Source organism: Vanellus vanellus (genome assembly GCF_965231255.1).
Source record: "Vanellus vanellus genome assembly, chromosome: 3".
Classification (NCBI taxonomy): Eukaryota; Metazoa; Chordata; class Aves; order Charadriiformes; family Charadriidae; genus Vanellus; species Vanellus vanellus.
This window is the reverse complement of record NC_138907.1, coordinates 82,374,027-82,389,145: the sequence shown is the minus strand read 5'-3', so window position 1 is coordinate 82,389,145 and position 15,119 is coordinate 82,374,027. Positions and strand designations below refer to the sequence as shown.

At 35.3% G+C, this 15,119-nt stretch overlaps 1 protein-coding gene across 1 annotated transcript in view; it reads right to left on the bottom strand.

Moving 5' to 3' along the window:
* The window catches only part of ASCC3 (activating signal cointegrator 1 complex subunit 3), a 290,851-nt gene that overhangs the window by 152,477 nt on the left and 123,255 nt on the right, over positions 1 to 15,119 (bottom strand). Inside the window, exons 12-13 of the mRNA XM_082481072.1 lie at positions 11,788 to 11,964; positions 8,586 to 8,657 (exon numbers count right to left, since the gene is read on the bottom strand). Coding sequence (XP_082337198.1) covers positions 8,586 to 8,657; positions 11,788 to 11,964 — 249 coding nt within the window. The remainder of the gene's footprint in view (positions 1 to 8,585; positions 8,658 to 11,787; positions 11,965 to 15,119) is intronic.

Sequence of the window (15,119 nt, the reverse complement as noted above, 5' to 3'; positions counted from 1 at the left end):
ATCAAACACATGAGACTATATGAATGTAACATATTCTGCAGTCATCTCTTCAGTAACCACAAAGAAAACTAACACCACCACAGCACTACATATGTGAGAAATTTCATACTCTGGAAAGTAAATAAAAGTAGAAAGTCTAAAGGAATTTCCTGATGCATCTTAGTGTCTTAATAAAGAATATTTATTTCCTATCCTCATGGATTCCTCAAAATAACTTATTTTCTACAGCATCCTATATTATTGTACATTTCAAAGTAAATCCCACTAATGATATTACTACTGGATTCTCCAGTAACATCTGTTAAAAATTGTTGGTGGAGAGTAGTTATCTTGTTACACTTTGAATAATTTACATAAGTTTTGACAATAATTACGAAGTTTATTACTTGATACTATCTATTACATTAAACTAAGCAAAGAGATTCATTTATTTCAGGGCTACAGAACAAGAATTTTCAAAAGCTTTGGACCAGTGATAATCCTGAACATGTCTTCTGGAGTATCATTTATCCTTGCCGTTAAGTTCTTACTGAAGAACAATATGAAGCCAAGAGGAATCCACAGACTTAACTTCCCACAGTCTTCCAGACCACTAATGGTCTGCAGTCCCATGTTTGAAAAACAGCTTTTAGTGCAGAGCTAGTAAAACTCATTGCATTACGCTGCAAGACTGGTCAATCTGCCTTTACCACACTTGTAAGCCATACATCTGTAACTTAACACAGGTCATCCACAGAGGGCCAACTGGTTCAAGATGTAACTACTTATTATTTCATTTAAATATAATTTCAGGCTATGAGAAGTTATTCATTTCGGAGTTAGATTTGATTTTTTGTTTTTATGATTCAAGGTACTCTCGCAATATCATAATAATAATAATAATTCTAAATAAGAGCACTTTCTACCTTAAACAGTTGTATGACCAATAATGCCATTATTGTGCAGCTGTGCAAGACTACAGGCATATGCTGAACATCGCATGAATTAATAATTAATGGAAAGATATTAAATTGGCACTTCTGGTCTACATAAATGCATCACAAAAACCTAAGTACACATATGCTGACAAGCTACTATGTAAATGCAAACATACATGCAAAAATTAGCCTAAGGCACAGAAATAGAGCACATGACATTTAGAAGGCCACATAATTTAGAAGGCTACCTAACTGAAGGATAATAGCTTATTATATACGTAACTTATGGCATCCATTTCCAGCAATTTCCTCAGTTGTTCATATAGACAGCCGACAAGGTATTAAATGTTTAAAGCTAAACAGATTAGACTAGAAAATATAAAGGAAAATAGTATATATGTATCATTTGACAATAACATGAAACATCTGGTACATCTGGTATGTAACATTTTTTGAAGAGTATCTTCTATACAGCACATCAATATAGTATTTTAATTAAAGATACAAAGTTTCATTTATTCAGGCATAAGATTACATTAACCAGTATATCCTTAGAATTGCAGAAGGCAGTTATTGTGGAAATTGAGTGCATAAATAAATAATGAAGATGCAGAACATAAAAACAGTGCACCATCACTGAATTAGTTTGTCTGTGATTTTGTTAAAGAAACCGTACATGCAAATGGGCCCAAATTGTGCAAAAACTGCACAAGAAATTCTACAGAAAACTATCCAAAGTATCCAAGTCTTCACTTATTCAGCTGACATGGAAATAACATCTAAAATGATCAGCCATAATTCAGCTATCCCTGCCAGACCACTTTAGCTTCTGCATTTTTGTATTTTTATATACCTACGTACATGTGTGCACATATAAATACAGAAGCAATATATACACATATATATGCAAATAAGCAACACCAGGTGATGAATTAGAGGCAATCTGTATAGATACAGAATTACAAAAGCTCAGCCTGAAATAAACCCTTAGGCTATAAGATGGAAGGCTAGAAAAAAGAAAAAAAAACAATCCAGATAAAGAATACATTTTAACAAATCCAGTAACTTTTCAGAGTTATCTGTCCAAAGTGTGATATAAACACTACTTCACCCAGCAAAAATACTAGGACAAGCTTAATTCTCAAGGTACTAAGTTCCAGAGAGACCTCTGAAGAAAATACTGTTTTATTAAATCTTATCTTATGACACAGCTATAAAAGCATTGTCAACAGTTGCAGTAACTAAGCTTATTAAACTTTTATCTTCACACGGCTTCTGAAACCAAATAAGAGCTGGAAAACTGATAATAAAGAAATTTAATCCATCATTTTTACAGATGAAATTAATACCTGTCAAATTCACTTCTGACAATTTAATATAATAGATTTAAAATAACTTCTCAGTGTTTCTTTTTTGGTATAAGATAGTGTAAGAAAAACAAGATGACACTTCTCAGTTCTGCAAAGTTCAAGTCAATTATTGTAAATAGAGAACGATTTCAAAGTGAATCCTTTCTGTGCAATATTTAGCACAGAACCAGTTTTGACTATATAAATTCAGGTGTAATCTTTTTGTGACCTGTGACATCAAAAATCCTGATTTGAAACAGTAAAGTATTAAAAATCTATTCAACGTGATACTTAGAAATTATTCCAGGATTTTAAAAAAAAAAATATAGCATCCCGTTATTACTTCTAATGAACTAAATGCAGAAGAGCGGTATAGAACAATATTTTAATTAAGTACATAAATTCTACTTAATAAAGCAAGCTGATCTCCAGAAAACTGCATACTAACCACCCAAAGCATACAGCAATTAAAAATTTAACAAGTATACATGCCTGTATTCCGCACATTAAAAAAAATCAAATTTCATTTTAAAAGATAAAAGGTAAAGCTTGTCATAGGTATATCAGATGCAGTTGAGACAATACTGCAAAAGCAAAATGGTGAGACAGAAGCCAGTTAAACCCAAGCAACTAGTTCAAATCAGAAGAGCATAAGCTCAGAAACTACCTGAAAAAGCACTTTACTTCAAAAGGCTGTTACGAAAACTGAACTGAAATAAGCCAAAAACGGGCAGTCTGAAATCACCGCTCATAGTGCATCACTGAGAACAGACGGTTTGTCTATGGCTGTTCATTGTTTTCCTCTACACTTTTAGTCCCAGTAGTAAGATTTCCAGCACATTAATTCTAAATGGGTTGTCATATCTCCGAAAGCCCTGCTGGCACTCAGGTTAACCGGAATTGTTGCTAAGTATGTAGGAATGCTACTACTGCCTCCACTTTCGGAATTGGTGCTGAGGCTTTCAATAGCAATTTACTGTTTCAAAAAAAAAAAAAAACAACACTCTTCCTTGCATATTGAAACCTCTTCCTGCAAAGCCGTGATGCCTCCTCAGTATTTAAGCATTGATACCTTGAGCCTCAATGCCTGCACAGACAGCAAGGGCAATGAGAACCACAGAAAGATGTCAGAACTTCCACTGAACAGTCAGTTTTTGCTATGAACTGAAAATACCAAGCTCAGTGAGAAAATCAACTTTCAAGGAGTTTCACTGAGTACCAGAGCTAGGGGAAGAAAATTTAAAACAGGCGGTATGTCACCTCAGAGTTACACAGAAAACTCCCAAAAGCAGTGGGAAAACAGAGACATTAATTGTCTTAAAAAGGAAAAAGAGGTTCCAGAAGACAAGAGAATGCTAAAGGCACTCCAAGTCGAAAACTGTAATAAAAAGCCAAGATGGCCAATGAACAGAGTGCACTGGGCAAGGAACCCAGACTGAAACTTAGATATCTGTGGCTGAAGACAGAGTAAGAGAGTATTGAAGGTCAGGAAAAAAACATATAGGAAAGTAAGGTGCAGAGAGTAAATATGGGAGACCTGCTGAAATGATATCAAGGGCAAAGAGAACATAGGATTTCTTTTGAAGGTTTAAGTAATATCAAAGAGAATCAGCTATGAGAAAAAGAAATAAGAAAAGTTTGCAGAAACGGAAGAAATAAGTAGTCTGGGGAAGGTGGCAAAACCGAGGAGGTTTTATGAGTGCAGTTTGAGGAAGTACTTCCTCCAAAAGCTTTCAAAGAACTTCTGCAATTCCCCTTCTAATTCATAATACAAGAAATTAACAAGATCTCAAGAAATCTTATACAATTTCAGGTTTTTACTATTTTTTTTTGACCAAGAGAGAATGTTCAGACGACACACACAGAAAAAAAAAAAGATAGCGAACAGTAAGGTTCTGACAAATTCATAACAGCAAAAGTATTTAAGAGGTGATGGGGACGACGAAAGAAACACGATCATCTCTCAGTAACCAAGGCAGTGGGATAAAACAGCAAAAGGCCATCAACAGCAGGAGATAATATGGATGTGAATCTATACAACAGCAGCGATGGTCAGAGTCAAGAAGAGTTAATTCCCTAGGATACTAACTTAAGTAACTGAACCTTGCCAAAGAGCACCAGCTCCATATTTTTTAGAGGAATTTTAACATAAAGTTAAAATTTACATATGACGTGTTTCAGAGGAAAAAACCCCAAACCTTAAAAATACTGTTATTTCTCAAACCTCTTAAAAATACTATGCTATTTCTCAAAACATAACATGACAAGGGTGTTTTCTCCCTCATACATTGGGAAGATAAAGACAGTATGATATGCCTTGTTCTAAATGGGCTAGTAATGCAATGTTTCCATTTATTATAGAAATGACGTTGATACATATGGTCTTCACTCACTGTCTTTGCTGATCTCATGAGGTTCTCTACAGGCTGCCTCAGAAAGGTGCTACACACTCCTCAGAACTCGTTGCCATTAGATGCCCTTCTCACAGGGCTGTATAATATGAGAAGCTTTTTCAGTTCTGTAGCTGAATTAATGCTATTAATGCTGTTAATGCACGTGGCCCACTACTGGCGACCACCTGACAAGAGACAGCTGCAATCACTTTGAGGGAATGACAATTTTTGGTGACTGAGCCTTCACCCAGTCTTCAAGGGAACAGTATTCCCAGAAGATAAATATGGTACCTGCAACTGACCGTGGAGTCATATTCTCTGACAAACAGTGTGTGACTTCACATGTTTGGTTTTCTTTTTGTTGGTTTTTTGTTTGTTTGTTTGTTTTGTTTCTTTAAAGAATCTTTGGTTTATTAAGAGGTAGAAATAAAACTTCAAAAGCGCAAATCAGTCCAAGAGGATCTAGCATCTTTTCAGATAATATATGAACATAGTAAATTCAAAGCACAACATAAAACCAAATATTCACCAGCTGCTATTGAGCACAGCAGGCCAGTCCCAGGAAAGCAGACTTAACAGCACTAGAGGTTCTCACTTAAAGAAGTCTTAAAGAGGTAGGATTGGACAGAGAAACCTCCTAATGAATATTTACATTGTTAGCAACCCTATAGAAAGAGCACATCGACTTAAAAAGCACCTTTGGGACATTTTCTGATCTTACTTCTTCAGTCACAATAAAAAGTTTCTATAACAAAACCCCTACAAAACTCAGTAGGGCAAGCCATCTATCATCGTGTCTTTCCTCAAGTTAAACAAGAGGAGAACTGTGCTATAAGATAAATGTTATAGCTTCAGTTGCATTTGGTAATTCAAAGTGAAGCCTACAAATGAGGTATCTCATTAGTTTGAGCAGATGGATCAAAATTAAAGGCTGAATCACCAACTCTTAATTTCCCAGTAGCCAGGAAGAGCTTGAAGTCTTGCAGAGGATGACTGTTGAAAAATCAACACAAAAAGCTTCTCTCCATCTGTCAAAACACATGCCTGTAGAATGTAACTACCTCCTACCAGCCTTAGTCTTAAAAAATGAAACACACGTACATCTATTAAAACACATGAACATGTAGTCAAGCATCACACTGCACCCTATTGTATGACAGGGAGCCATCAGCATAATTTGCATAAATGTAAATTATTTGGTTCTGGCATGGCAGAATTCTTTGAAAATGAGTTAACAGAAAAGTAGATAAACAAACAATGTCGAATTTAATTTATTAAGACATTCCAAAGACAACACTGTGAAAGTTTGATGGCCACAGGAAGGTGTACATTAACTCAGGGAACTTTAGAAGAGGGAAAGTATTTTTCTCTGATTCTGGTATTTCTTTCTTGCGCTTCAGTACAAAAGGGAACAGGTAGGCTTTTGGCTCTCTGAAGCACTGCTAATGAGATCTGTGTCTGTCACACATTATTGCCTGAATAGTTACAAAATTCCAAGCATTTCCTGAATTCCATACAGATATACAACTGCTGTGGAATTTTTTTTCTAAAAGTATTGGGGGAGGGAAGGTGTGAATATTTCTTTATAAGAAGTGTATCTAGAAGTAAACACAACTTTGTTAAAAAGCAAACAAACTTTACACACATAGAATGTAAACAAACACGAGTTTCAAGGATAACAGAAGCTAAGAAAGGTAACAGAGCATGACAGTAACAGATTGTGGTGAAAGTGGACACAAGGCAATGGATTTCTAAAAACTAAGAAAATCAGAAGGTGATGATAACTTTAGAAGTTCAAAAGCTCTTCTCAAAATTGTGGAAAGACACTAAAGAAAACTAGTATTACTTATACTCTGCAGTTGGTTCAATGATTAGACAGATCATTTGTCATAGCATACTCATTAAAAGGGAAAATCCTTGATTTTTAATATGTGGTACAATACTACATACTATAATTAACTGTATTATACAATGAGCTGATATGATTGATTCTTCATTGCCAAAGACCGTATAAGAGTGTTTGCATATCATTTATTTCAGGATATGAATGTTTGTTTCATAAGCATCAAGACCAATCTGCTTTAAACACTGTGAAGAAAAGTCCAGTGTAACTGGTTGGTATTTAGATGTGTATTTAAGAGAGTTCTACAACAAAGCAGAACAAACATTTTCAAGCAAAGAAAATGCTTAACATTTACAGTCAATTGAATCAAATTAACCAAAGCGTTCTGAAATCAAACCAACATTTATATAACATGGGAAAGCACACTTCCGCTTTGTCTGAAAATACAATCCTTATTTGGTTATTGGTTTGAAATACTATTTTCAGAAATTGAGATCAGCAATAGCGTCAGCTGCTGAAACTGTAACATTAAGTAGACTACAGTTCTTCACTTGATCTCTTTCAGCTGTAGCTCATGCCTTAAAACAAAACACTCACACATTCAGCTGCTAGTACAGGAACTAAAACTATTCTCAAGGAAAGCTACAAAACCATCTCCTGCTTGAATGAAACAACTTATTGCACTTGAATTTTTCAAATAATATTATATATGTTTGTAGACAGCTTTTTCCTCAGTGTGAAGAAAAGAGAGGGGAAGAAAGGTGTAACAAATATGCTGGAACAGCCCGCAACTTCCTGCCAGGTATCCAAGATACATTACTTATTTACACATACTGATTTAAAGAATCTGCTACTTACAGGTTTATCTACAGCAAGAGAAAATACACAAAATCGTAAAAAAGAAATGAAAGATAAGCAAATAAATGTACCTCAGTGTTAGGAATTTGGTATGTGCGTAACTGACAATGAGGAGAAAAAGTTCCCTTGGTACTGCCAATAAATTTTATTAACAGTCTTCACTCAGCATTTCCATATGTAATCTTCATGAAAGTTTTCTGAATGTAACAACAGTAACTGATATCAACAAGAGAAGATAAGTGGAAGAATGGTGTTAAAGTAAGGGTAGCGGGAGGACTAAGAAGCTGCTGCTGAAATTTTTTTCCCCTCAAGACATAAACCAACTGTTCATCTTTCAAAAAACACAATCTGAATTTTCTGTGAAAAAGAGAAACTTTTAATTCTTAGTGTGACTGTGTGGGAAAGAGTTTCATATATGTGCAATTTAGTGAGAAGCCTCTTCAAGGATCACTTTGCACTAGCACTTGTTCCTTGTCTGAACAGGTGCCATACCTGCTACAACTACTGCTGCTCACACTGCTGTGTGTGAAAAGTTCTAACAAAAGTGAGATGGGGGCGGGGGTGTGATTCAGGACCACAATGATAACAGAATGATAAACCATTTAGGCAAATGAGGTAAGCCCACCACCTTAGCAGAGGGGAATATCATCTGCAGAAACCTCTACTGTAAAGCAAAATGAAGGATTACTTCCTTTAAAAAGAAAAAAAACCCAAAACCACAAACTACAAACCCCAGGATATTTTAAATGACAGATGCTGAGCCCCTGTGTACCATGTCTTGAACACTCTGCACAATTCTCATCCCTTGTCTCAAGCAGGAGACACTAGGATTTGAAAGATAGGGGAAAGGCTTAGAAGAATAACTACATGCGGTATTTTCATTTTTTTTTAATCATTAAATGTACCTAAGTCAAAGGTCTCTAAAGTACTGACCTACTTTGCCTTGTCATTTTAAAAAAGTGACATAAATATACATTAATTACTTTAAGGGATATAAAGTACCAGGAATTTTCACCTTAGCTAGAAACTAACATTATCTAGTCAGTTTATATTTTCTTGCATGCTGTTTCTATAAAATGTTTTCAAGATTAGAGATGACCTCTGAAGTGATGCACCTCAAAATAATAATAAAAAAATTAAAATATTTATTAATACCCTGTTTTGATGAGCAAAATGAATGTCTTTATATGTGTTCTAAACGCAAACTGAAACAAAAAATAAATACCTGATGTCCAGCCATTATTTGCTTCAGCACATTTTCATAACATACTTCATCCATATGATTCAGCTGCTGCACCTGGAAAACAAACACCATACCTCATATTAAAATAATCTCTATATTTATATACTTTCTACTATATATCAATTAATGAAAAAAAAAGTTATTATGCAATTAAATTTATAATATACTGATTCCCATTCCTAATGGTATATTTTTGGTATTCTTAAATTCACAAACACAACATGAAAATAAGTGGGTAAAATACAAGTAAGGGCAGTGGACAGAAAATTTATTATGTGAGTAGGTTTTTTTAATGATGAAAGAGATGTAACTGAGTTCTATTCTTTAATTTATCTGTTTCATATTAAGGAATCTTACTTCTACAGGATATTGATGAAATATCCATTTAATTCCATTTGGTACTACAAAAATAGGTTTTACATATATACATATTCAGGAAATTACTGATTGGCAGCTTTTTTGCCATAGAAAACAGAAATTTCTTCATAGTTCAGTCATGCATGGAGAACAGGGGGAGTACTATGTACAGAGTTTCCAATTATGGAAAAACAAAATGTTTCAGGAGGGTTCCAAAACAAACAGTTCAGTTAAAATAAAAAAATATTGTTCAAGTTACTCTAAAGATTTTTTTTCTATTTCTTTAAAGTATCACTATATAAATAGCATGTATATACTTGAATGCAGCTCAGTATTAAGGCTGTGACAAATCAAAATGCATAAATGAACTTCAAAATCAGAACAATCACTCCATTCTTCATTTGTGCGTTCTTGGGTGGAAAGAAGATAATTGTTTTATAACCAGAGTTTTCTGACACAAAGAAATGCTTTACAAGAGCAAAGCATATAAAAATTCAAAAATGGAAATTTAGTACTTGGGAGTTATCTAGAATAGCTGAAAGTTGAAAAGCACAGCTTTAAAACGGCTTTAGAGGGAAGAAGAGAACATTCATATTTGGCATCGTACAAGCATAGTAATAAAAAGATGAGACAATATGGACATGTGTGCAAGAAAAAAGTAGCTGGTCTAATTATTCTGAAAATGAGAGGTTAGCATTTTAATTAATTATTTTTTCAAATATTAACAAGTGAAAATCATAAAGGAGAAACCTATATAGGCAGTGCATAAATACAAATGTGGACATACATATATACATACATACAAATGCAACTTTATGTATTCTTTGCATTTATAACTAGAGAGGAAAACATACACATGCATAAAGAAGAATAACTGACATTAAAGAAAAACAGCTGACATTAACAGACCTCCGACTGAAGAAGCTAAACTTTAGTCTTGGTTCCATATGCTCTAGGAGTTTCAACATACTGAGTTTCAAGAGCTCTCCTGGCTAACTTCTATGCATAATAAATACACCATGCTGTCCTTGCCTTTGAAAGCTTGCCTACCGTTTGCACATGATGAGGCAAATCGCTAATCAATTCCAAATTTTTGGGAGGTTTTTTGGATAAAGGATGTCAGACAGCTGTGGCAAAGTATCTACCTAAATAAACTAACAGCCTTCTATCTCCTTGCAACTCATCAGTGTGGGTATAGACATAGTATTTATTGCACTCGGCAATGTTCTGCAAAAACTGCTTTTGATTCTTTGGGTTCTTATATTGCTTTCCTCCTCTCATATAGAGCAGAAGGATGTTAATATTGGCAATTATTTGGCAGCTTTAATATTAGCATTATCCTGAATAGAATCCTTTCTCAAAGAGGCTTAATACTTTTACTTTTCATTTGCTATAAAGTGTATGATCTTGATTGAAAAATGTATTTTACTCTATGAAATCCATCATGACATTCTTCTGAAGAGCAAAAAGACAAACTCCTGGCTATGGTATTACCAAAACACTTGTCTTTGCCAGGCACTCACATTTCAGAGTAAATACTACCTCCTAGTATTTCCTCATCTCATTTTTTAAAAACTTTTTTTTTTTTTAATAATTTCAAACTTTATGGGTTAATATGAATATTTCTTTGATTTTTAAATCACATTCTAAAGTGAGGATGAAGAAATGGAGTCTTTTCTTTTTTCTTACCAAACAGTAGAAATAAACTAAATATTCAAATCAAGTATCAGGAAAAGATTAAAGAAAAGCAACAGCAAATAACAGTGAAGGTACTTGAAACAATTAATGAAGGTTAAAATATGCAAATCATGGTAAGCACCATATGGTAAACTATTCTTGTGTGTATAGACTTGAAATGCTCCCTTCAGTTGTAAAATAAGTTTCTTTTCTGCACTGCAGATGGAATGAACTACTTAAATAACCTAGTAAGAAAGTCAATGTCCATTTTTACAAAAAAGAAAACAAAATGCTATTATTGACTAAGCTATGAAATTAACTTTTGATTTAAAATGTTTTGATTTCTATTAAATTAAATCATAGCAGGTTTTTTTTTTAAAGATGAGCTATACAAGCTTAAATTATAAGCCAGTGAGATGCACAGGAAATCTTATGGAAACGTGTTTGTATCAATTCCTGTATTAAAAGAAGAATTATAAATTATGTGTCAAGTGGCACCGCACTTATGATTTTTGAAAAGAATATTAAAGAATATTATACCTGACCGTGACCTTAATGCTTCCCAAAATGAGCAAGAGCACAAAGAGTTAAGAAACGTATTTAGAGACTATTTCATAGTGTTTTCTATCAGATGTGCACATATAATAGCAAATGGCTTTGCATGCTAAGGTTTTCATCAGTAACTCATATCCAACTAGTATTAATGCATGTCATATTAATATATATATCCAGATTTCATGAATGAATATTTTTCTTACAACATTCCTCATGCATCCTTACAACCAAACAAGAAGCATCACTGTTTCGAGAAAAATGGAAAACTGAAATGAGAAAAGCAGAATAATCAGCTGCTACAGTGACTCTGCAGCTGAGGGGGATGACTTCTCCTTAATCAAACAAAACTTACTACTGAAGCGGAGGCAACACAAAGCTAGACACCATTCTATCCAATTGCAACAAGGCCCATTTACAAGTATCGTAAACTGAGGAAATACATGTCTTAAAACGCCTTTCGATTATGCATACCTTTGAAGAAAATATGCTTCATAAAACACCTGTAGCATAATAAACCCGTACCCTCTACACATACATACAAGAAGCATGATCAAAACAAAGAGCAACCCTTCCTTTGGCATTCACGATTCTTTACCTTATTGGTTGTCTTAATTCCTATAAAGGTTTGCCCCAGTGGTACAGGTCGGAAACGGCCATCAAAGTAGAAGAGTCCAATGCAGGGATTGACATGTAGAAATGTAGCAACATCAAGATAATTGGGTAATGTAGCTGAAAGGCCCAAAATCCTAATCATACTTTGTGTAGATTCAACCTAGTAAAGAACAGAAAACCTGTAAATGATCCAAGTGTTACAAGCCAAGAAATCCAAGCAGAGACGTTTAAAACATCCCTTATAAAACAGTACTGTGAAAGAAGCAGTTAATACTTTCTACAAAAAGTGAACAGTAGATGCGAGTTAGTGATTATCCTATTGAAGAAACCAAAGCACCCTGCAATTCCATCAAATCTTGCTTATTCATCTTTCTATTTTACTGTACTTTTGCCCTCCAAAAGGTTAGCAGTCATTAACTGATATGGAGGAACAATAGCAGTAAAACTGGCTTTAAGAAGGGATAGTCCAATTTATAGGCAAAACAAGGACAGATAATTTGGCATCATTTCTGCCTTAGCCCAAATCACAGCACAGTTCTGAAAACAAAGAAGAATGCAATTCATGCCGTTCCTCAGTCTTGGCTTTTGCTTAGACCTTTCCACAATTCTCTTAGAAAATCTTTTCTAGTTCATTACTATCTGCATTTCTCCAATAAGTAGCAGTACTTCTGTGTAGTTGAAGATATTCAAATACCAAGAAGTCGATCAGTAACAACCTTTTTTTCTTTTTTTTTGTCTTTAAATGTCTCAAATGTTTGCATTACATGCCTTCTGATTCAGTAAGATACAGAAATGGTGCTTCACAATGAAATACTCTGTTCCATATGAAAGCCTGCATATTATATGTATTTCCAGGTAATTTTCATAAAGAATGAAGCCAGCCAAAAGACTTGAAAGAGAAAAGGACACAAGAATTTTCCCATTTCCTTCTGGAATATTAAAAGCTGTGTAGGTTGACTGACAACTTTCTTACTAGCACAATTATTTAGAAGCAAAGTTCACAGTAATTTTCATCAAAAGGCTTTTTATACACTATAACTGAAGTCATATATGAGGTTCTCAACTTGTCTCAAATGCACAAACGTCTCATGATGAGTAAGACTGGTAACTTCTACCTAGCTAAATCCTGTTCAAAAAAATATGAGGTTTTACTTAGAATACAGATTTTGAATCACTCAGGTGTCTGAATTAAAGTGACAGGAATTGCCATGTAATTAAAACAGATAAACTAAAAGTTTTTAAGAAAAGATGATTAAAAAGTATATGGAGAGCATTCTCAAGGAAGATGAAATACACCATACCGTAACACAGACCTGGCAAATAACAAGCACACAAAGATAATAAACAAAACCCCAAAAGAAACCACACCCCACAACTCAACAGACATCAAGCAGTCAAAGTATACCACTACGTTGCCTCGTAATGGACGTGTCTCATGGCAAAAATTTGGATGTTTAAACTGTGGACGCAACTAACTAAACTACATAGAAAAGCTGCTGATTGACCCTTTTGCACTTATACAAAGAGCAGCTTTGCAAAGGAAAGCCCATGTTCACCAAAATCTTATATGTAAATGCAAATTTGGAGATGACTAGGACAAAACAGAGATTTCATTTTCAAAAGTCTTCCATCTGCAGGGAATAAAAGCAGCATTCACCTTGAAGAATACAAAGAAGCATTATCATTCATAGAATCGTAGAACGGTTTAGGTTGGAAGGGACCTTGAAGATCATCGAGTTCCAACCCCCCTGCCATAGGCAGGGACACCTCCCACTAGACCAGGTTGCCCAAGGCCACATCCAGCCTGGCCTTGAACACCTCCAGGGATGGGGTCTCAACAACCTCTCTGGGCAACCTGTTCTAGTGCCTTACCACCCTCAAAGTGAAAAACTTCTTCCTAATGTTTAATCTGCCCTCTTCCAGTTTAAAGCCATTCCCCCTTGTCCTATCGCTACATGCCCTAGTAAAAAGTCCTTCCCCAGCTCTCCTGTAGGCCCCTTTTAAGCACTGGAAGGCCGCAATAAGATCTCCCCAGAGCCTTCTCTTCTCCAGGCTGAACAGCCCCAACTCTCTCAGCCTCTCCTCATAGGAGAGGTGCTCCAGCCCTCGGATCATCCTCGTGGCCCTCCTCTGGATGCGCTCCAACAGGTCCATGTCCTTCTTATGGTGGGGACTCGTGATGACCTAAGGGCGATAGTCAACCTCAACCACACAGGCTTTACGTTGGTTTTTTTTGGGGGTGGGGTGAGGAGTGAGTGGTTTTCTGTTTGTTTGGAGTTTTTTGGTGTGGTTTGGTTTTGACTCCATCCCCTGGAGCACCACCTCCTTCTGCTCTGACCTTGGTGTCTATGGGGGGTTGTTTCTCACACTTTTCTCTTCACTCCTATCTCTCTCTCTTAACTGCTGCACAGGGGTTTTGCCCTTTCTTAGGTATGCTTTCCCAGTGGCACTGCCATCTTGTCTGTGGGGCTCAGAACCGGCTCAGAACTGTGGGCTGGAACTGGCTGGAACCGGCTGTATCCAGTGTGGGGCAGCCCCGGACTCTCCTCACAGAGGCCGCCTCTGCAGTGCCCCACTGCCAGTACCTGGAAATCTGCAGCCAGTACAAAAGTTTAATTTACTTAATGTTTATATGTTTTTTTTTTGTTTGTTTGTTTGGTTTTTTTTAACTTTAATCTGTAAGAACAGTAACCACTTGCCGATATATTTATCCTGTACTTTGCTCACAATCACCTGATACTAAGTATAACACTCTGAAAGTGTAACTGAGCTCCAATCTGGAAAACATTATTTGATTTTGCTAAATTCAATAACAATTTTTTTCAAATCTCCTAAGAGCCTGAGAGCACTAGTTTGAAAATGTGCTCAGTTCCATCTGAAAGTAGGAAAGCATTTCAAGTATTTAAACAATTAACAAGAACTCTGCTTAATAACCATGGCAGTATGAATTTTTACACCAATTAACTGTAAGCTGTTTGCTCAGAGTTTTCTTTCAAAATACAAACAATGCCTAGAGAACAGTTACAGCTTACTGAAGGTTGCCACTTTCAAAACCTTCGTAAAAAGAAGCCATTTAACTTCACTGATCTGGCAGTTGCCCCTGGAGTTAAGGAGCTGATTGAAAACCCTGAATTACAACTCCACATGAAAACCACAAGTTAACACAAGAAAGTAACTAAAAATACCAATATGCATAGCACATTTTTAAACAAAAATATTATTGTATATTTTATATTTTACTTCACATACTTTGTGCATATGTATATAGTACCTCCATAATTTTTTCAATTGATAAATCTAAAACTTTCAAATTAT